Source organism: Zootoca vivipara, chromosome 2, assembly GCF_965207765.1.
Source record: "Zootoca vivipara chromosome 2, rZooViv2.hap1.1, whole genome shotgun sequence".
NCBI lineage: Eukaryota > Metazoa > Chordata > Lepidosauria > Squamata > Lacertidae > Zootoca > Zootoca vivipara.
In genome coordinates this window covers 6,702,368-6,724,468 of record NC_142584.1, presented here as the reverse complement: position 1 = coordinate 6,724,468, position 22,101 = coordinate 6,702,368, and the positions used below count along the sequence as shown (strand labels likewise).

The window sequence follows — 22,101 nt, the reverse complement described above, 5'->3', positions numbered from 1 at the left end:
TCTGACCCCGGGGTTACCCTCCCCTAAGGTTTTATCTTATAATGGTTTTATCTTGCTTGTAGATTTTTAATTTTAAAATAGAATTTTAACATTGTGTTAACCTGCATTTTAATTGAATTGTTTCTTTTATACTTGCGTTGATATTTTTGTTGTTAGCTGCCCTGAGCCCGGTCTTGACTGGGAAGGGCGGGGTATAAATATTATTAGTAGTAGTATTAGTATTAGTGTAGCACAACCAGGTAGCTCAGGAGGTTCATGCCCTTTGCTCACTGTTGAGTTAACATATGCTCTGCTCACAGCCAATGAGGAAATAGGATTCCACTGGGGATGTTTTCTCATTAGTCATTGCAGAAAAGTGCATTGTTGCTAACTTTCTGTCCTCCAGGGGCTTTCTGTTTGGGGATGGGAGCTATAGATAGGATGTCCCATCAGTCCCCAACCGCCCCCTCCTCAAAAAACCTTGGAGATAGTATGTTCTCACAAACAAGCATTGGTGGGCCTGTGATTCTTTTCTCATTCTGGGATTGTGCCATACGAGCCCATCAGTAAAGTGAAATATCAGTGCTTTGGGGGAGGTCCTGACATCACAGAAGGACCTTAGAAAGCACAGTGGGAGCAAGTGATGGGTGATTGGGCATTGAGCCCCTCACCTAAAGGGCTATAGTGGTAGCCAGGCACACTTAAGATGAACTCAAACTTGCAAGATCAAACTGCTTGAATGGGGGAAGCAGAGAGAGAATGTTTGTTAGTGTGCCATTCTGAGCTGCTGTGTCACAAACCATTTTTTGCAACACAAAGCAACAGTGCAGAATAATATTGACAGCATATTAACAGCCCAGCACACCACAGATTTATACAGTTATACCTCTTGTTACGTCAGTCTCTGGTTGCGTTTTTTCAGGATACGAATATGGCAAACCCGGAAGTGTATACTTCTGGGTTTCCCCATGCGCACATGCGCGCAGAAACGCTCCACACACCTCGTGCATGTGCAGAAGCACTCTATCATGCCACGCACATGCGCAGAAGTGGTGCTCTAGTTGCGGACTTTTCAGGGTGCGAACGGCACCCCAGAACGGTTCGAGTCCATAACTAGAGGTACCACTGTATTGAATTAACTGTCACCCCCTCTTTGAAGGGAACCTTGGGAATTGTAGTTCATTGTGCAAGGGTGGTTAGCGAAGCCTAACTAGAGGCTTCTCAGCATTGTGCTGTTCTCAGGATTTGGAGGAGTGGGGAGCCATAGCAGTTAAAATTAAATGCTTGTAGGAGATTTTATATATATCACCGCCAGCCAACATGGTCAGTGGCCAAGGATGCTGAGAGATATAGTCTAGCAACATGTAGAGTGCCACAGGTTTCCCACCCCAGCTCTGAAGCCATGAAAAAGAGTTGTTGCACACAAAGGGCAAGTTTCTTCACAGCAGTTATTTAGTGTTGACAGCCTATAGGCTTTGCAAGTGGTCAGTTTGGTCCTTCAGTACATTATGATTATGGTTCATCTGGCGGTTGTCCTTTTGCTCGTAGAGGTTGTTGATATGATTTTCAGGCCGGAGCAACTTCCTCCACCTCCAGAGCCATATCCCACAACGCCTCTGCCGCTTCCAGAACTTGAGCAACTTCTGATGCTGAGCCCTTCTCTGTGGCTCAGTCCACTTCCTCCTGCCATGCCACTGTTGCTAACTACAGCTTCAGGAAGAGGAAGAGGAAGAGGAAGAGGAAGAGGAAGAGGAAGAGGAAGAGGAAGAGGAAGAAGAAGAAGAAGAAGAAGAAGAAGAAGAAGAAGAAGAAGAAGAAGAAGAAGAAGAAGAAGATCATTTTAATTGTGGCACACTAATTTTAGAGAGATAACCAAGTGAGACACTCATTCAGTTAAGCCTGATACAATTTGGCATAATAAAAATTGCCCATGCATCAAAACATTGTAGAGAGGAGTTCCTTTTTTTCTAAAAATCCAGCAGCTAGCTAGCCAGCCAGCCGGGTCCTTTTCTAAGAAACTCCACTTCACCCACCTCCCCTCATCCAGTCTTTCCCATTTTTCTCCTAACACTCAGTCACTATTCTGCACCATCTGAGGATGTTCAGTCCCCACTGAGTTGTTTTTGGTCTTGTCCGCCTGCTTTTTTTTTTTAAGTACTTCAGATAACTAAGGGTCCACTTTAGGAGAAAGAGTTCCCTGTTAGTATATGATATTCACACTTAAAAGCTTTGGAAATGTTCGGAACATTTAATGTGCAAACAATCTGAATCCTTATTCATTAGGGGCTGTAACTTGGGGAAGGTTCACAGCTTAGTGGTACAGTAACTGCTTTACATGGAAGGTCCTAGCTTCAACCTCAGGTATCCCCAAGTAAAGGGGCCCCTGACCATCAGGTCCAGTCATGTCCGACTCTGGGGTTGCGGCGCTCATCTCGCTCTATAGGCCGAGGGAGCCGGCGTTTGTCCGCAGACAGCTTCCGGGTCATGTGGCCAGCATGACAAAGCTGCTTCTGGTGAACCAGAGCAGCGCACGGAAATGCCGTTTACCTTCCCGCCAGAGCGGTACCTATTTATCTACTTGCACTTTTTGGCGTGCTTTCGAACTGCTAGGTGGGCAGGAGCTGGGACCGAGCAACGGGAGCTCACCCCATTGCAGGGATTCGAACCGCCGACCTTCTGATCAACAAGCCCTAGACTCTGTGGTTTAACCCACAGTAAAAAGATTTCTGCCTGAAACCCAGGAGAGCTACTGCCAGTCAGAGTAGACAGTGCTGAGCTAATGGACCAATGGTCCACTGCAGTATAAGGCAATTTCAATATCCCCTCTCCTGCCCCCATATGCTGTACTGGGCTTCTCCTGCCTCTGGAGAGTGGATTTGGTGAGGCACAGAGAGAGGAGAGAGGGAAAGCTTCACTGCACCGACCAGCAACAGTCCTTGCTCTGGCTTCCAGTGGAATCGGGTACTTGAATCTGGCCCAGGTGTTTCAGAAACATGCTGTCATTGCAAACTCAGAATGCCAGCACAAAATCTTTGACTACTTACATATGTTTACAGCACTGCCATATTCTCCAGACATCCTGTTTGGGAAAAGCAGAAAAAATAAAGAAATAAAAAGTGAGCAATTCAGTCCTCCACATCCTCCTTCTTCTCAAGCAAGTCTGCAGATACTATTGCATCATGCACACTTTCAGGTCTACTCCAAACTGAGCCCCACTGAATTCAATAGGACTTACTCCCAAGTAAGAGTATATAGGGTTCAACGGATCTTACTGTTGAGCAGGGATTGAGCTCACTGGTTTTTTGGTGTTTGTTGGCTGCTGAAATTACCTTGCCCAAAACTGGCTCATAAAATCATCCAGCTAACAAAAGGCCTTGTAAATCCACCTGAAATTGTCCATTGCAAAATTGATTTCAATTGTCTCTTTGTTTCTTAAAATGCCAGTTGCAACTGATGGCGCAGCTAACATTAACAGCATGTTAATTATTCTGGGCTGCCATCTCCAGGGACACTACGGTATTGTGCTCCCAGGCTCTTGTGGTGTCTTTGTTCTCAGCAAAACAAACCTTTTTTCCCACCTTACACTTCTCTCAGTAATTACACCTGCCTGCAACTTGCTTTCTTCTCCACAAAAGACTGGTTGCCTCTCTCAGCTTGAAAAGTTTAAATCTGCCAGTTGTTTGTTGCTGTTGTTTTAGAATTGTAGTTTAAGATATATTTTTAATAAATGCGCTTCAGTGGGGAAAACAGAGTTGACACAGAAATTGGTGGTGCGATTTGAGTCGCTGCATTTACTAAAACCCAGTCCAAGTCATTCTTTTTGCAGCAGTTGCAGGAATAGGTTCTGATAAATAGCGAAAAACGGCTCAGAGTGCAGTATCGATTCGGCAGCAGTTGCTGATGTTCTTCGTCAAGGGAATTTGGTTAAGTTTGAATGAAAACTCGATTTCTGCAACAGTCAAGTACACCCCATTGAGTGTATTGCTTATGGCTGATAAATGTGGCAAATCATCACCTCCGTACAGGGATGAGGATCCCATGGCCCTCCAGACATTGTCAGAATCAAACTCCTAGCCAGCATGACCAACAATCAGGGATGATGAGAACTGTAGATCATCGGCACCTGGAGGACCACAGGATTCCCATTCTGAATATGAACATTGCTAGCCTGAATTCATTTTTACTTGCTAGCATTATTGTTAGCAAAGCAAATTGCTTGATAATCTACTTACATTTTGAAAATTGTATCCACCATACATTGAATACTGCCAGACAACTTTTTAAAACAAGCAAACCAGCAAACAAGCATTAGTGCTATACTTGTACTGCCACTGTTCACTGGGTGATTGCATTATCTAGTCTTTATATAAAGAGGCAAGCAACATTTTCCATTATTTTTTCAAGCAGCACTGAATGAAACTGATCGTGTGCCCTCTTCAGGATTTGCTGGCAAAACTGGCTTCCCCTACCCCAATAGCACTGAACTTCATCAGCTAGAAACTTGTTAGTATCACCCAGGCTTATTTATTATTATTGCTATTATTATTATTATTATTATTATTATTATTATTATTATTATTATTATCTCCAACACTAAATGTACAGGAGGATGAAGATGGGGGATGTAGGAGGCAGCATTAACAATGTAAAATTGCTTGTCGTTACATGAGACAATAGTGGTTGACTCTACACACATATTAAAAGCGTTCTGAAGATTTTTTGTAAAAGGCATTTTTAAAAATACAGTACATTGAATTTTCCATAAGGCTCACCATCGCCACCCAGTGTCACATTGCATATTGCACTTAAAACATTTTATTTGCAGCTGTATAGCTGAGCTGTGGGTTAAACCACTGAGCCTAGGGCTTGCTGATCAGAAGGTCAGCGGTTCGAATCCCTGTGACGGGGTGAGCTCCCGTTGCTCGGTCCCAGCTCCTGCCAACCTAGCAGTTCGAAAGCACGTCAAAATGCAAGTAGATAAATAGGAACCGCTACAGCGGGAAGGTAAACGGCGTTTCCATGTGCTGCTCTGGTTTGCCAGAAGCGGCTTTGTCATGCTGGCCACATGACCTGGAAGCTATATGCCGGCTCCCTCGGCCAATAATGCGAGATGAACGCACAACCCCAGAGTCGGTCACGACTGGACCTAATGGTCAGGGGTCCCTTTACCCTTACCTAGCTGAGTCCAGAGTTTGTTCTGATCTCAGAAGATTGTGATGGGGTTTAAACAACAACAACAACAACAACAACAACAACAACAACAACAAATCAACACTTGAATAAGACAGGGCAACAGGGAAAATGAGAACAGAACCTTTTGAGATCAGTTCCTGGTTTCTCAAGAATAAATTGAGGAGTGAAACACATCAATTCCAGAGAAAATGGTAAATATGGAAACAACTAGTCCTAGTGTGGACAGCCTGTCAGCCATGCCATTGGTTTTCATCACACCCACCTCCATTCTTCTCCTTCCAGGAGGGTCCTGTAGGTGGCAATCTCAATATCCAGGGCTAGCTTAATATTCAAAAGTTCCTGATAATCACGCAAAAGGCGGGCCAACTCCTCCTTAGCCTTCTGCATGGCATTCTCCAGTTCCAACAGTTTCTCCCTTGCATCTTTGAGGGCTATCTCTCCACGTTCTTCAGCTTCAGCAATAGATGACTGAAGATGGACACACTATGGAGAAAATGCAAAGAATAGAAATCGGCTCACATAGAAATCAGCTCATATAACCAGAGCTCTCTTTTCCTCCTTTTTTCAGAGCAAACATTAGCCTTTTTAATTAGTATTTATGATTTATTTGGGTGGACAGGTGGAGAAACCCCCCCCCCCCGACCCTGGGCAATATCCGACAATGTGTTATGGGGTTAAAATTTGGACACAACTTTATTAAAACTTCAGATGCAGGGAGACCTTGGCTGAGGCATTGGGTGTTTATCCCCCCCAATCCCCGGCCGGGGATCTGGGGAACATCAGGGTTATCCAGCATGTGTGGGGATTGGGCTGTCTCTGGAGATCATCTGTTCAAGCAGAGAGCCCACCCACCCCCCATTTCACCACCATTGCAGGGGAGAGCAATGACAACCTAATGGCGTATAGCCAGTGCCTCCTCTCAAAACAACCCCTTTAACAGGGAACCGTGGGATCACCGCTGAAGGGGGGGGTCACCACTTCACACACACACCCGCACACGTATTTAGGGAAGATAGACTAAAGGATTCCGCCCAAGGCCTGAAACCGCCAAAGTTCTGACGTTTTGCTACGGGGAAAGCAAAACCTGCCAATGCAGGGAAATTCCATTTCCGGCCCTTCAACAGTGACCCTAACATAGCAGTGCCTGCGTACCTGTGAAGAAGAGGTTAACCTGCAAAAGAAGGCTTAACTGAGGGAGGGCAGGGTGGGAGAAGCTCTGAAGCCGACTGAGAACTCCCAGGTAAGTTTTGCCCGCTATTGTGTGGGCTGGGTGATCCCTCCCCTTACCTGGCCAACTCTCTCCTGGCAACGCCTCCCCAGCTGGCAGAGGTAGGCGGCTGCCTCCAGGTGTCCAGCCTGGGGGGGGGGACATATCCACGCTGTACTGCCAGGAGCCGTATAGGATCGGGGGGTGGTACTGCACACAACAGCACAAAAGGTGCCCCCCATTTGATGTGGGGAGCAGTCATTTCAGAAATTTTCCATATGCCCAGTACAGTCTCAAACCGATACAAGAACACTAACTTAACTGTAGGAACATAGTGCACAGCTTTTTAACAAACTGAAATAACAGTGCCATAGGCAAAAGTCACAAAAGTCTTACACAGTCACAATCTCCATTTCATTGTCAAGTACAAGTGATGCAACTTAGGAAATGTCTTGGCAATAGGTCTACCCATCAATTTAATAATTGGGGCTTTAAGAATTTGCACCACAAGTGAAAGTGCTTTGTATGTTTCGAATGCTTCTTTCTGCCTCTAAATGAATGATTCATTCATTTGGATTCCTGGGGTCCATTTTTATGCCCTTAACTCTCAGGTGCAGCTATGCAGTAAGTCAAAAACAACTTAGGAAATGTTCACAACTCAAAAATTCATGTTTACATTTTGAAGTTTGTAACAGTCGTAATTTAAAGGATTCGTGACACACCTGTATCTATGGAATGCCAAACAGGTAAATGAGAGAACCCCATTGTGTTGTGAAAGCAGCAAAACTATTTATAAACTAGGAACTGAATTATTTAGTTAAAATGGATTCAGGGCATATTTGTAGAATCAAACATAAATATTATTGCCAACCTTGGGCTTAACTCAAGATCATTTCTTCACAAGATGATGCTAAAACACCCTGAAAGCAGGGTGAATATCACAGGTGGGGAACCTGTGGCACTTCAGATCTTGATGGACTACAACTCCCATCATCATTGGCCAGGCTGTCTGGAGCTGATGGGAGTTGGAGTCCAATAGAATCTGGAAGGCCACAGTTTCCCCACCCTTGGGTGTATATAAACTGACCCCAAATATTGCAAAACCATAGGAAAACTGCTGGAGCTAAGTAGTGCTGGATTGAGTTCTTTTCCAGAAAGCATTACTGCTATTAAATTAACTAGCAATACATTCACTCCATTAAAAGTCACTGCAATGTGTACTACTCACTGTAACATTATTAGACCATGGATGAGAACCATGTGACTCTCCAGGTGTTGTTGGACTACAACTCACATCATCCATGACCTCTGATTTTGCTAGCTGAGGCTGATAGGAACTGAATTCCAGCAACTTAAGGAGAATCTCTGGAGAAGAGCAATCACTGGATGCAAACAAACAACCTCTGCTATGCATATCTGCTAAAGGAACATGCATCTTACTTGTTTCTTCACACTTTCCGTTTCTGATCTTAGTCTGTGGATGAGTCGATTCAATTCAGAAATCTCCATCTTGGAATTTTTCAAGGCATCGTCATGTTTCCCAGCTGTGAGCTGAAGTTCCTGAAACTGATTTTATGTGACATCATAAAGCATAACAGCAGCTGCCAGTCCTTAGGCCAAATCCATCACCAGTTGCAGCTGCCTGAAGCTGCCAGTGGCTGAAGGTGGGAGAGGAGTTGGAGGGAAGCACTATGCCCCCAAAATAGGTTTAGGGGGCATGCAGGTGGAGTAGAGTAGGGGGGTGGTGGCTCATTGTGCAAGCAGACCTTGATCCACAAGTGCATACCCCACCTAGCACTAAGTTGAATTCCATCCATTAGTTCAATGGCATGTTTCAGCATACAATTGCAAAAGCAAGAAGCAATAAAACAAAAAACCCTCTGAGTCTCGAGTATCCCTCAGATTCTCAACTTTGGCTTTTGAATGCAGAAATTCCCAGACAAGAAGGATCATAGATCAGTGGCAAAGCATGTGTTTACATACAGGAGTGGCATGTGATGAGAAAGCCCTCTCCCTCTCTATGCCCAAGACCATAGCAGCTAGCCAGAGTAGACAAGAGTGGGCTAGATTGGTTTTTTTAGAAGCAAGCCAATAGATTTTTATTGTTTTGAGCTCTTCTTTGCAACTAGAAAGCATATGAATAGAAAAGTACTACAGTGCTCTAACTGCAGGGATTATTTTTAGGTGGGAAATTCTCATTAACTCTCCTGTTTTGAATTTGTCAAGTTTCTTTAAGTAGTGTTCGATAGGTGGATCACTTTCCACTTGAGTTTTCCCTCCTTGCAGCCACTGCCTCAATTGGTGAGATCCACCATGGCATCTTCTGTTCTAGGAGGTCTCTGTATTTCTCCCAGAGTTTAAATAAGGATTTTCTGATAATATGATTGGTAAAGTCCTTATGTACTTTCCATAGGTCAGGTACGCATGCCAACTGTGCCTAATATTAAATCCTTCAAGATCTAATATGTCTGGGTTCCCCAATGAACACCAATCCCTCAACCAGGTGAGACAGACCGCCTCATAGTATAGACTTATATCTGGCAGTGAGAAGCCTCCTCTGTCCTTAATATCAATTAAGACTAGGTGTTTTGTTCTGGGTCTCTTCCCCTGCCAAATGAATTTTGAAATTTATCATTGCCATTCCCTGAAGACGGTCCGTCCCACCCAGTATCGGGATCGATTGAAAGAGAAACAATAGTTTGGGGAGCACATTCATTTTTGTTATAGAGATCCTTCCTAAAAAGGATAGCTTCAATCTGCTACAGGTGTCCAAATTTCTTCTGATGAATTTGTCAAGTTTCATATGGATTCAAGTGGCATTTTAACGGCCACATTTTGCATCGCTTGCCATGTTACTTGTCCAAGCCAGATGTACACACCTTGCTTTGGTACATGGCATCTGCTTCTGCTCGGCTCCTGTTGGCCATATCTTCATACTGAGCTTTGACTTCTGCAATGATGCTGTCCAAGTCCAGGTCACGGTTGTTGTCCATTGAGAGGATGATGCTGGTGTCACTTAGCTGCCCTTGCAGCTGTGATAGCTCCTGTAAGTCACACAAAAATCTTAATCAATGGGTAGCCATTGCTCTATGGACTCCCGATAAGGGTAGGAATGTTTGCAATCAGTTTATTTCATGCAGGGAATCTCAGGTGGTCCTTAGGAGAACACAAAGTATCCTCACCACTTCATACAGGGATCTCAAGAAGTTGAGTTCATCTGTCAGAGAAGCCACCCTGGTCTCCAGCTCCACCTTGTTCATGTAGGCAGCATCCACATCCTGGGAGGGGGAAATTACATTGAAGATCATAAAGGGTTAAGAGCCAGTCAAATGAACACACCGCAGTGAAGGTCTAGCCTAAGTTAAGTATTTGATGTAACTGCAGGGAGTAAATCACAAACTGTAGGGCATTCCTGCTTTACTCTAGGGTCTTTTCAAATCTACAATGCAAGGTCCTGGGCAGGGGAAGAGCATTGAAAACACACCTCCCTCTGCCAAAAAAAAGGTGAATCCAGTTGGAGCAGGGAGGTAAAAATGCAAACACGTTGCATCCCACCTTCCAAACATAGGCCTTCATTTTAAGCGCTAAAAACCCTGAAATTACCATCTTAGATCTCAGATTTGTTCCCTCCACTCTCGCAAACTTAAATCCTATGTTGAATGGAAGAGATTGTGCATCTATCATCTATCTATCTATCTATCTATCTATCTATCTATCTATCTATCATCTGTCTGTCTGTCTGTCTATCTATCTATCTATCTATCTATCATCTATCATCTATCTATCTATCTATCTATGGCATCAGCAGTTGGTATCCTTGAGCAGCTGCTAGGGCTCCAATGCTGTGGCAGAGCCCAGTACAGATGTTGGTGGATACTCATAGCATCCCCAGCGTAGCATCATTCTAGAGCACTGTGGAAAATCTACATGGCAGATGACTTACCATGCTGCTACTGCCACCAGTCCTGCTACAGCTGCCTGCCACTGCTGCCACCATAATCTCTAGCAGGTAAGCCCACCAGGAGAGATCAACATGAGAGGAGGCACACCAGAGGGCTTTTTTCCCCAGTGCCCACTCAAATATGGAGCTCATTCTAAACACATGTGTTCGTTCATTCATTCATTCATTCATTCGTTTGTTTTTATTTAACAAAATTCATGCACTGCTTTAATTGTAAATAGAACCTCTTATCCACTAGTTGCATACCCTCCAACATGCCACAGAGGAAAATTGGGAGAGCAGCTCCTACACGAGTCATGTGACCTGTGTGAGAGTGTGGCCCCCACAATGCACATCTTTCAGAGCGGCGCTCTCGTGTGAGCCAAAACAGGACATCATGGGATCCAATCAGAAGAGCCTGTAATTCCAGGATGTTCCACTTAAAGCAGGACAGTTGATGGGTAGGTTGTCTGTATATTTACATATTCTCACATTCCCCTTCATTTACCTCCATTTGGAATAGGTGTGCAGAACCTTTTTCAGAGCAAAGGCCACATTCCCTTCTGTGCAGCCCTCCAAGGGCCCCATGGCAGTAGTGGGTAGGGCCAGAGGCCCGTGTGGGCAGGGAAAGGAAGGTAGATTTTACATTTGTACAGAAGGTTGGCTTTTACACACACACACACACACACACACACACACACACACACACACACACCACACTAGCCTCCACCTGGACACACAAGAGTCATTATCAGAGTTCAGCTATGAAGCCAGGCCAGTGAGGAGAGTGTGTGTGTGGTTGTGCAGGAAGATTCCCCAGAGCCAGAAAGAGGCCTGGGCAGAGCCAGGGCCGGCCCTAAGGCAAGGCTGGGTGGCGCAGGGTGCTAGGGCACCGGGCCGCCAGGGGGGCACCGCACTGCGCCCGCCAGGCAGCCGTGCTGCGAAACGGGGCGGGGGGGGGCACCGGAGGGATCTTTGCACTATGGCGCCAGGGCACCAGATATGCTTAAGACGGCCCTGGGCAGAGCTATATTCAGACCTCAGGCCTGAGGGATTTCACCCTAATTTATAACGAGTGTCATCACTTTGCGTGTGTTTCAAGACTTGCCTTTTTTAGTAGTACAAATTCATTCTCAGCAGTGGTGCGCTTGTTGATTTCATCCTCGTACCTTTTGAGAGTAAATGAAAACAAAACCAAAGATTGTGATGGATTTGTGGCCATAATCTGTTCAATATCTGTTTAAAGAGAAGAGGAAGAGGAAGAGGAAGAGGAAGAGGAAGAGGAAGAGGAAGAGGAAGGGGAAGAGGAGGAGGAGGAGGAGGAGGAGGAGGAAGAAGAAGAAGAAGAAGAAGAAGAAGAAGAAGAAGAAGAAGAAGAAGAAGAAGAAGAAGAAGAAGAAGAAGAAGAAGGGGCACAAACCAGGGGAAACGCCACTGGTTCCGGTTTCCGCCTGCAGGAATGGCGGACCTGTTTTCCATCTCTCTGACCTTCGTAAGGAATTTGGCGGTTGCTAGGGGAGTAAATGGCAACCCCCTACCCTCTCCGGGGGTTACGGAGAGGGGCCGCTGGCCCGCGATGCCCCCAGACCCACTCCGACTGTTTTGGGAGTGGGGGGAGCTTGGGCTGAGCACTTACAAGGGCCAGGACTCCCGGACGCTAATCTGCATGGCGGGGATTTCCATGGTTAAAGAAGATAATTAGGCTTAAATCTATGGACATACTTCAGAAGGAGGGGAAGAAGCGCTGTTTACTGCTGAGAAATTTATGCTGCTGAGGGAGAGGAGTCAAAGATTGTACTGCATCTGGAAGAAGGATTGATGGGGACGGAGCGATAAGGGAAGTGAGTTTTTATTTTTTTTTTCTTCATATTGTTGCCTCGTACCTTCCCGGACGCGATGTCCTGGCTTGTTTGGAGTGAAAGAGAAGCAAAAGACTATGTGAGTTGAACTTTATAACTGTTGTTACTGAGCATATTTTTTAAAGATGTGGAGTTGCCGATGAGAAAAGCCCCCCCCCTAGTCGGACGGAAGGAGTTCTGGACGCGTTCGGAGGATTTATGAGCTGTGACGCACTTTAAATTGGAGCAGCGACCTGAAGCTAAGTTCAGCTATAGGGCAAGGAGATCCATTAATTTACCAAGAGTCTATGGTTTGATGTTTGGGTCTCCTGCCTGGAAAAGCTGTAAATTCTATAATGATCGTAAATCTTCATGGCTATGAGAGAAAACGAAAGTGATTTGAGCTTTTTAAGATGGCGCTACTTCGAACTGCTTCGACGCAACAGGGAGCTCCATTAAGAAGATTTATGGGGAGGCTGGACTGATTAACTCACACAGGAGAAAGAACATCTGTGAAACTTTGTTTGATATTTATCTCAGCAGCTGGGAAACAATCGGATGAAAGTGGAAAACATCTATGTGACTGTAAGGGGAAGATCTGGATTATTATGAACTTGGAGACGATTTGAACTTTAGAAAAAAGACGGCAGTGGACAGTTGCGAGGAATTCCCAATTTCTTGAAGCATGGGAACCCAAATAAAAAATTCTTTAGATGATTTGGCATAACATTCGGTTTGATTGATATATATATGTGTATAATTTGAAATATTGAATGTGATATAATTGGTTTTAATTGGAAAATTAATAAAAATATTTTTAAAAAAGAAAAAAAGAAAAAAAACCAGGGGAAACGCCACTGGCAAGGTGAAATAGAGAGTAAGGGGCTCTACTAATTTCTATTCTACAATGGCACTTTCCATCAAATGTGTAAACGATGATAGGAGACCTTTCTCAAAACAGGAGCAAAGAGTGCCAGGCAAATGCGCTGGCAAGTGAATGTGGTGCTGATGAGGATTGCTAGTTTATTTGTGACTGATTAGCTTAGAGACGCAGAGAATGAGGGAAATGGTCAAGGAGAAGCTGGGTACTTTTGCAAGATTGTTTACATTTCTAATTAAAAGCTAAAGGTTGCATTTCAGTGGGCTGAAGATCTTTGGTTCAAGCCTGATGTGCTTTACCAGATGAATTTGTTCTTTAACATCTATGACTTGTCAGTTGTTCCTAATTAAATTTAGTGTTGCGCTGCACACTGCTGCTTTGGTGCAGGGAAGTGTCTGTGAAGATATGGATAACACAGCTGCCTGCATTTGAGAGCTGCTGCTCAGATCGTAGCTATGAAGGCTGTCATGATGAGCTCCTGAACTTCAAAATGTACATCTCCATCACTGGGGCATGGCACTCCAGGTGGGAAGAACTGAGCGCTGGCCTTTCCTTTCCTCACCTACCTGCGCTTAAAGTCTTCCACTAGATCTTGCATGTTCTTCAGTTCTGAACCCAGCCTCCCTCTTTCACCCTTTAGAGAGTCTAGATGTTTCCTCAGGCTGTTGGTGTAAGCCTCAAAGAGGGAATCCATGTTGCTCTTCGCATGGGAGATGGGTTGCTGCTGCAGGAGGTTCCATTTGGTCTCTAGGACTTTGTTCTGCTGCTCGAGGAATCGAACCTGAGGATCAAACAGATTGAAAGGGGGGCTGAGTGTCTTAGCAAGTACCCAACAGATCACTGGTGAGCAACTTCAACATGTATATAGTTGGCCAAGGGTAGCCACACTGCAACTCTAAGCCCTTCCAGGCATAGCATGGAGAGCAACTGTACTAAAACGTCACATGACATAAAAGAAAAGAAACTGAACTGTTGAATTTTTGAGTGCAAATTTTGAAGTCCAAAATGCTCAAATTCAAGTTTTGACTGTAAAGGACAGGGCACTCTCTTTCAGACCCGCCAATGTGATGCCCTTCAGAAGTTGTTGGACCACAGCTCCCATAAGTTCCAGCCAGCACAGTCAATGGTCGGGGGTGATGGGAGTTGTGGTTCAGCAACATCTGACTGGAGGGCACAATATTGGCTATTCCTGATATTAATTGCAAAGGTATGGATCCTTATGTAGTCAAAACAATTCTACCCGTGCTGTAGATGGTAGTATCTGCACTCATGGGGAAACCCCAATTTTGCAAAAGCACACACACACACACACACACAAATAAATCAGAACACCATGTGGAAAGGGGAACTTCCAAAGCAGCACATTGAGGACAGTATGCTGAGTGACCACAAAAAGCTGACTATTGAGGGAGAGCATGGAAAACCTCCTGAGAGGAGAGAAATAGAATGGACTCCGGGAAAAGGGCATGGCTGGTTGGCTGGCTGGCTGGAATCTTCCACACTATGACATTGGATGCATGACTGACTCTATAAATGGTAAGTCTGGATGATAATGCTTAACATTCTATTAATATTTTCCTTCCCAAATCCTGTACATAAAAGACGTTTTCTAACACCCTGGTCCTGATTCAGCTGTAGTTGCAGAAACAATGGTTGGCCTTGGATGGAAAGTGGTCTCAGTCTCTGCATCAATAAATTAATGCAGCCCATTCAATATGATTTGGATAAACACTGCAGTATGCATGAGCAATAAGACGTCAATATCCATTGACTGGCTGCAGACACAAATGTCTACTTCTGCAAATGCATATCACTTGCTGGATGGAGACACTTGCCATCATAGCAATCATAAAACTATTGTTCAAATTGGGGGAAGAGAATCAAATTAGGAAAATTTCCTTGAGTTTTCTTTTCAATTTTATTTCTTCTCTAACACATAGGAAGCAGCATCACAGACAGTCTTGTGGTGTATTGTGTGTCCCGTCCAGTCTACATTGAAGAAATCTCCTGATCGCTTTACTATATAGCTTGCAACCCATGTTCCCCTACACTAAAATGACCAGGTAAATTTCCCCTGGCTTAGATGGGAAACTATGGATTTAAATTACAAATATTAGCGTATGGAATTTGATTCAGACATTCTTCCTGGACAACAAGAAGCTGCTCTACCTTTTGTTTCTTTATCCTCCTTGGGCTTGCGTCTGGGGTTTTTTCCCCATCAAGAACAATGCTGAGAGTTCGTTGGGCTCCCACAAGACTTGTCAAGATATGTGTTATGGAGTGGTGTAACATTATAGAGTTGCCTTTCAATATTCTATATCTAACTGTCTATCTATCTATCGATCGATCGATCGATCGATCACAGCAGGTCTTAAGAATTGCCCAAACATGCAAGTAAGTTCAACCCAAATGCATCATGCCATGATGTTTTTTCTCAAATGGAAACAGGGGATGTAGGCAGAATACATTGTTAGAAGATCTTCTTACAAATGTAAAGGCCAACTGAAAAGAGCCCATTTCCTTAACATCACCAAGCTTCATTAGAAGATTTCCAAATAAATTTGAAAAAGGACAGTCTTATTAAATCCTCCATCTGTCCACATTCTGTGACTTAAGGTTCAGTGTAGTGTAATGCTTCTACTAAAATGTCTATTTTTCATTTTAATTTGCCATAATGAAAAGACAGGCAGAATCCAAGAAATCTGACCCATTCTCAGATTTAGACAATAATTGGCCAAAGTAGGTGCCTATATAATCATCAGTATGTTCATTGGTGGTGACAAGTGAGCTAAGAATTGTAAAGTGTTTGCACGAAGGGGGAAAGAGGCAGATAAATTATATATAATTCAAAAATGTATGAGCTAACATAATCCCAGGCATATCAATTTGGAGTACTGCTAAATATTTCCTGTTTGACAAAGGAATTTAGTAACAATTTAGAAATATGTAACGACAGTAAGAAGCAGTTAGTTAACAGAGCAGCTCAAAATCCTACCTTGTCTATAAAGGAAGCAAATTTGTCATTGAGGTTCTTGATCTGCTCTCTTTCTTCTCTGCGCACTTTCTGGATCTCAGGATCAATTTCCAGGTTAAGTGGCGCCAGGAGGCTCTGGTTAATGATGACTTCTGGGATGCTACCCAGAGGATGGGAAAGAAACCCAAGGCCATTTCTTCCATTGCCAAAGTTGCCATTGGCCCATCCACCACCAGGAAATCCACCAAAACTAACCCCAGCATTGTTACCAAATCCACCTCCACGATGTGCACCTCCAGGAACCACACTCTGGGAAATGCGCTTAGTACCCCCCAGGTTGTAGAGGCTTCTACTGTAAACGCCACCAATTCCACTTGCTGTTCCGGTGCTTCTTCGGCTGGGAGAGGAGGCATTGATCCTGCCCCCTCCGAAAACAATTGCAGAACCAGCACTAAACCCCCTCCCTCCATTCAAAGATCTGGCATTCAGCTGTCGGCTCATTGCGGCATAAAGGTGGTGGCGTAGAGAGAGATGAACAGTCCAAAATCCTCTCCAAGTCTTCCTTTATATGGCTTTCAGAAGCTGGGCTTGGTTGGAGAAGTGAAATGAAAGATATTCGAACTATTCACAGGCTTGGTTTGTCTGGCACCAGCCCATCCTATCTTGAAACCCACTAAATAATATGTTCACACCTAGTGGGTCTGGGTGAAATGCAAAAAATGACTTTCATTGAGATTATCAAATGTTCACCTTGCAAACATTTTAACTCCAGAAGGCTACCCCTATATAATTAACACAGTATCTGCCTCTAGTTGAAATCCATATTTCATCATCCTTGTCACTCATGACCAACACAGGTATTAAATTGTCAGCTATAAACATTCAGAAAGCTTTTATTCCGCCCCCCTTTAGTAAATGTACTATTTACTGCAGTCAAGTAAATCTATCCCTCCCACATTGGTAATTTATGGGAGTGGTTGACAATTTGTGAAGTATATTGCCCCCCCCCCCCACCAGGTCGGAGCCATCACTGAAAAAGAATATGATCAGGAAATAATAATAATAATAAATTGCTATAACTTATTTTAAGGGACTGTTATTATAGGATGATCCTATAATAATGAATGATAATTTTGTGAGTTTTTTGTATTGGTATTGTACATGTGTGTGTGTGGTAAATGTAGAAATGAATTGTTTGGGTTTCTTTTAATATTATAATATTTCAGCAGAGGTTGCCAACATGGTGCTCATGGGCACACATGGGCCCATCAAAGCCTTTGCCCACGGGACCCCCTCCTTCCACCTTGCTGAAATTAGGCTTGAAACAAACATTCTACTGTAGCCAAAAGCACAGCTTGCAGGTATGCAGTGCCCATTGCAGTTTCTCCCAAGGCTATTTTCAGCTGGAACTCACCAGAACTCAGTTCTGGCACCTCTCGGTTGTTATAAGGCCACAAGGGAGACATTCGTAGTGAGTTCTGCACCTCTTTTTCTAGAAAAACAGCACTGGTTTCTCATGTTTGTAAATGGGCCCATGGGCCCAAAAAAGTTCATGAAAGATACTGGAAGAATTTGTTCATTGTTAATTTCAGAGTGAACTGACCTGATCATTTCGTGGATCAGAATATAGTTACTTAGCTTAGTTTGTACTTCTCTGGAATTTCCAAATGTTATCTCAGGGTGGATCCTCGCCATATTATTTTTTAAATGTGAAGTACAGTATATTTGAAGGCTGAATTGAATTGTCTTCCTTGGCTCCTCACAGTATTCTGGAGTCTTGTTTCAACACACATTTTCAGAATTTATTATTATTCCTGCTATCAAGGAAGAGGGAAGGACTGGTCACCACTACCACCACCACCACCATAATGCAATCAGAAAGGATACACGCTCCCTTGGGTCAAACCATAGATCTAAATTGTGTTTCCTGTTTGGCAGGTGGCCTCATGTTTTTGGTGCAATTCCTCGGAGATGCTTTAACAAGGCAGAAGGTCAAGGACTGAACCTTTAACCTTGTACAAAGAAAGCTATGGTCCCATTCAGTAGAGTTTAATTGAACCCAAATATGTCATGATTTGGATTTGAAACGAGGTTGGTCTGTGTTCTGTTTGACCACAAGCAGGACCCCACAGGACCACAGGCTGTAGTGACAACAGGGTAGAACTTTGGGGCAGGAGTCCAGGGTCCCATTCAAGAGAATGAGCAGGAAGGCCCCTGGTGCAGAGGGATTGGCTTAACACAGTTCTAAAGTCAATGAAGTAATACACATAACCACATAAAGAGGTGCAACCGTCATAAGACCAACTACAAATGGCCTTCTCATAAGATCATTAAGTCCAGAATCTAAAAATTACCTACCACCACTACTCTGACAAACACTTGGTGGTGGTTAGTCAGGCAGGTAGTCAGATTGGAGCTATCCAAGGTCCTGCAACTCTAGTCTGACCCCATTCTGGACTTTGGATAGCTCAGGGGTGGCCAACTTCCAAGAGACTGTGGTCTACTGGCAGTAATCTACCCCCTTTTGGGGGGTTCAGGTCAAAGTTGTTGAGCTTTTTTTAGGAAGAAAGCCCTGGTTTTTTTTTGGGGGGGGGGGGTTCATGTAAAAATGGTTGAACTTCTTTAGAGAAGAGGAAAGTGATGTTAAGCTTTTTTTTTTAAGAAGGAAAGCCCTGTTTTGGGTGGTTCCGGTCATTTTAGGGGTGCAGGGCAAAGATGTTGAGCTTTTTTTAGGGGAGCCAAAGTTTTTTAGCTTCTTTGGGGGTAGCCACTGATCTACTGGTGATCTACCACAGACATCCAATGATCTATCAGTAGATCACGATCTACCTGTTGGACATGCCTGGGATAGCTCATCTGACCCTAGAACAGGCATGTCCAAAGTCCATTTAGTTGGCCCTCATGCATGTTCACTTCATCAAATCTGGCCCTGCCCTAGAACATTTGAAAGGCCAGGTAAGAGTTTAGAGCTTGACTAAGGAACATAGGAAGCTGCGTTCTGTTGGGTCAGACTAATGGTCCATGTAGTTCAGTAGGCTGCACAGCATCCTTACAGCATAGTGCAAAAAGTAGGGTGTGTGCCTGTGATGCCTAGGCAACTGGGAAATGCTTGCTTTCATTTGGCAAGTGTTGTGCAGGTACTTAGGCAACATGGTGGGGGGGGTGGATTGCCAAATTCTTCGCACTCTGTGCTGCAGTTGCAGCATCATTCTGAAAGCTAGGAAAGCATCCCCACCCTTGGGTCAAGGAGATTATCACGGCTGCAAACTGTCAGAGGATCAAAGCTAAAGTATTTGGGCAAGAGAACAAAACCAGAGAGGGCAAACCAATTTCATAGAATTGCAGAGTTGGATCATTTCTGCTTGGCTTTTATAACCTTTGCTGTTAGCTTTCACCACATGCTCATCAGTCTCCAACCTCTGATGCCCCAGACACAGCCAGAATCTGTTCCCTTGATCTACCAGGTTCTCTTTCCTGTCAGGTTAGGCTAGGCTTCTGCCCCATTCCACTAGGCTCCACTCCATAACCTATCAGGCAGTATCCCTTACTTCAGAAAAGGGGGGACCTGTGGCCTTAGCCGTGGGGACTGACCAAAGGGCCAGCCAAAGTTGTTGACCTTTTTTTTTTAGGATTGAAGTTGTTGAGGTTTGTTTAGGCTTTTACCCCAGGAAATAAACTGCTTTAGGGGCTGGATTAAACCAACCGGCGGACAACATTAGACCCCCAAAACAGACTTTGGACATGCCTGGTTTAGGTATTCTACACCAAGGAACCAAATTAAATTCTAGAACAGAGGAGAAGCCTGGGAATGAACCATATAGAAAAGCATGACCCCCTCAATCTGAGGTTTAACTAAGATTTAAATGTGTAGTGTGGATGAGACATCATTTACTTAGAGTCCAAGGAGGAGGCAAAAATGCTGAGTCTTTGTGACATTAAGATTGAATATCATGTGGTATGTTGCTTCCTTCTCACTGTGTCATCCTGGGACTCTATGAACCAGGACAGTTTGTGAGCAAGATGGGAAAGTGATGGGAAAGATCACTGAGTCTGAGCAGTAAAGATCTGGGCACACTGAACCACATGAACCAGTAGAAATTTAGAGAACCACGCAGGCTTAACTGCAACTTGAGGGTGTAGGTGTATATATAGGAGAAGTGTGGTAAGAGACAGGATAAGCAGGCTGGATTCATTAGGGTGGGGTCTAGAATTTATCTATTGCAGAAAACAGTATTGCAGAGGTGTAACCTGTTAGGGTGTGGCCAATTATGCATCATCACAAAGAGTGGGCAAAAGAGGACACAGATTTGCATCAAAATGTCAGGTGCTGATTTAGATGAATACCCTGTTTCTCATATTTTAAGACATACCCATAAAATAAGCCATAGCAGGATTTTTAAGCATTCAAGGAATATAAGCCATACCCCGAAAATAAGACATAGTGATAGGCGCAGCAGCAATGCCGGCTGCGGCAGGAGGAGGAGGAAAAAAATAAGACATCCCTTGAAAATAAGCCATAGTGTGTATTTTTGAGAAAAAAATAAATATAAGACATGTCTTATAATATGAGAAACACGGTAGATGCACATTTATAAATTGCAGAGGCCGCGCAAAATTGCCAGTGGATTAATCTAATCTTTTGAAAGAATTAGATAAATTAAGGGAGACTGGAGCTAATTCTTTTAAAAGATTAGATTAATCCAAGTTGGCAGCCATCACTGCCTCCTGTGGGAATGAATACATCTCACCATAGTGGGGGAAACTGTTGCCAAGTGGCCTGGGTGCCTGCTCGGAATAAATGTTGGCGGACAACTTCAAGGCCACTCCTTTCCTTTCTTTACACCAGACCTGGACCAGAAAAGATCTGCAAATAGAGGGCACCTTCCAAGCAGGTTTTTCTGGTTCATTTTCAAATGCTGGTTATTGATTTTAGAAAATGTTTGGTTACAGTTGTACTGCGACCTTATGGTGAAGCATGAGTAAGAAATCAAAATTAATAATAATAATAATAATAATAATAATAATAATAATAATAATAATAATAAAGGTAAAGGTACCCCTGACCGCTAGGTCCAGCCATGGACGACTCTGGGGTTGCAGCGCTCATCTCGCTCTATTAGCCGAGGGAGCCGGCGTTTGTCCGCAGAGTTTTTCCAGGTCTTGTGGCCAGCATAACTAAGCCGCTTCTGGCAAAACCAGAGTAGTCCATGAGAACACAGTTTACCTTCCCGCAGGAGCGGTACCTATTTATCTATTTGCACTTTGACGTGCTTTTGAACCGCTAGGTTGGCAGGAGCTGGGACCAAACAACGGGAACTCACTCCATTGTGGGGATTCAAACCGGTGACCTTCTGATCGGCAAGCCTAGGCTCTGTGGTTTAGACCACAGCACCACCCACGTCAATAATAAATAATAATAATAATAATAATAATAATAATAATAATAATAATGCTTTGTATTGTTTATAGGATGGCTTTATCATTATGCTATAAGCATAATTGCTTACTTTTAGTGGTTAACTTTAAAAGAAGAAAAGAATTGTTGTAGCGGTTGTAGTACAAAAAGAAAACTCTGTAACAATTGCATTCCCCCTTTTTTCAGAGTGTGTTTGTGTGTGTGTGTGTGTGTGTGTGTGTACTTTTAGCCAGTTTCAGTTTAAAACAGGAGGGTGTATTGCAGCTGCCTTTCTTATCTAGGAGACAGGCAAACTTCTTCCTCATTCACACTTTCCAGGATGACATCAGCAAGCCTCCACCCATTACAGTTGTGGCTTTTGCCATGGCAGCGAACTCATCAAATGATTAGCAGGTGAAATACCTGGGATGTCTTTCGCAAGGTGTCCATGAAACTCTGGGGATGATGATGATAAATTTGCCATCCTGTTAACAAACATTTGGACTGACCTGTTCACACTGTTTGTAAGAGACCAATCTGTTCTCATCCACTTCATGTCTCCTAATGGATAATACAGGTACCCAAACTGCGGCCCTCCAGATGTTTTGGCCTACAACTCCCATGATCCCTAGCTAACAGGACCAGTGGTCGGGGAAGATGGGAATTGTAGTCCAAAACATCTGGAGGGCCGAAGT

At 43.9% G+C, this 22,101-nt stretch overlaps 1 protein-coding gene across 2 annotated transcripts; it reads right to left on the bottom strand.

The window, feature by feature from the left end:
- Positions 1–1,413: 1,413 nt before the first annotated feature.
- Positions 1,414–16,748, bottom strand: LOC132591766 (keratin, type II cytoskeletal 75-like). Of its 2 annotated transcripts, none has more exons than XM_088661232.1 (9): positions 16,033–16,748; positions 13,604–13,818; positions 11,428–11,488; positions 9,562–9,657; positions 9,259–9,423; positions 7,820–7,945; positions 5,435–5,655; positions 3,024–3,058; positions 1,414–1,683 (listed from the first exon to the last, which is right to left on the bottom strand). In XM_088661232.1, exons 1-9 carry the CDS (start codon positions 16,510–16,512, stop codon positions 1,499–1,501), a joined length of 1,584 nt encoding a protein of 527 aa, XP_088517358.1. In that variant the 5' UTR covers positions 16,513–16,748; the 3' UTR covers positions 1,414–1,498. The 2 variants fall into 2 exon arrangements, with proteins under 2 accessions (XP_088517358.1, XP_060128094.2); XM_060272111.2 differs by having other exon boundaries at positions 1,414–1,689; positions 16,033–16,744.
- Positions 16,749–22,101: the final 5,353 nt, after the last annotated feature.

What these genes read in the sequence shown, in the direction of transcription:
- LOC132591766 (XM_060272111.2), bottom strand. Translation starts at nt 16,512, where the DNA reads ATGAGCCGACAGCTGAATGCCAGATCTTTGAATGGAGGGAGGGGGTTT. An exon ending in TGAGATCCCTGTATGAAGTG is followed by an intron (nt 9,424 to 9,561) that starts GTGAGGATACTT and finishes TGTGACTTACAG; the next exon opens with GAGCTATCACAGCTGCAAGG. An exon ending in CGGAAAGTGTGAAGAAACAA is followed by an intron (nt 5,656 to 7,819) that starts GTAAGATGCATG and finishes TTTTCTCCATAG; the next exon opens with TGTGTCCATCTTCAGTCATC.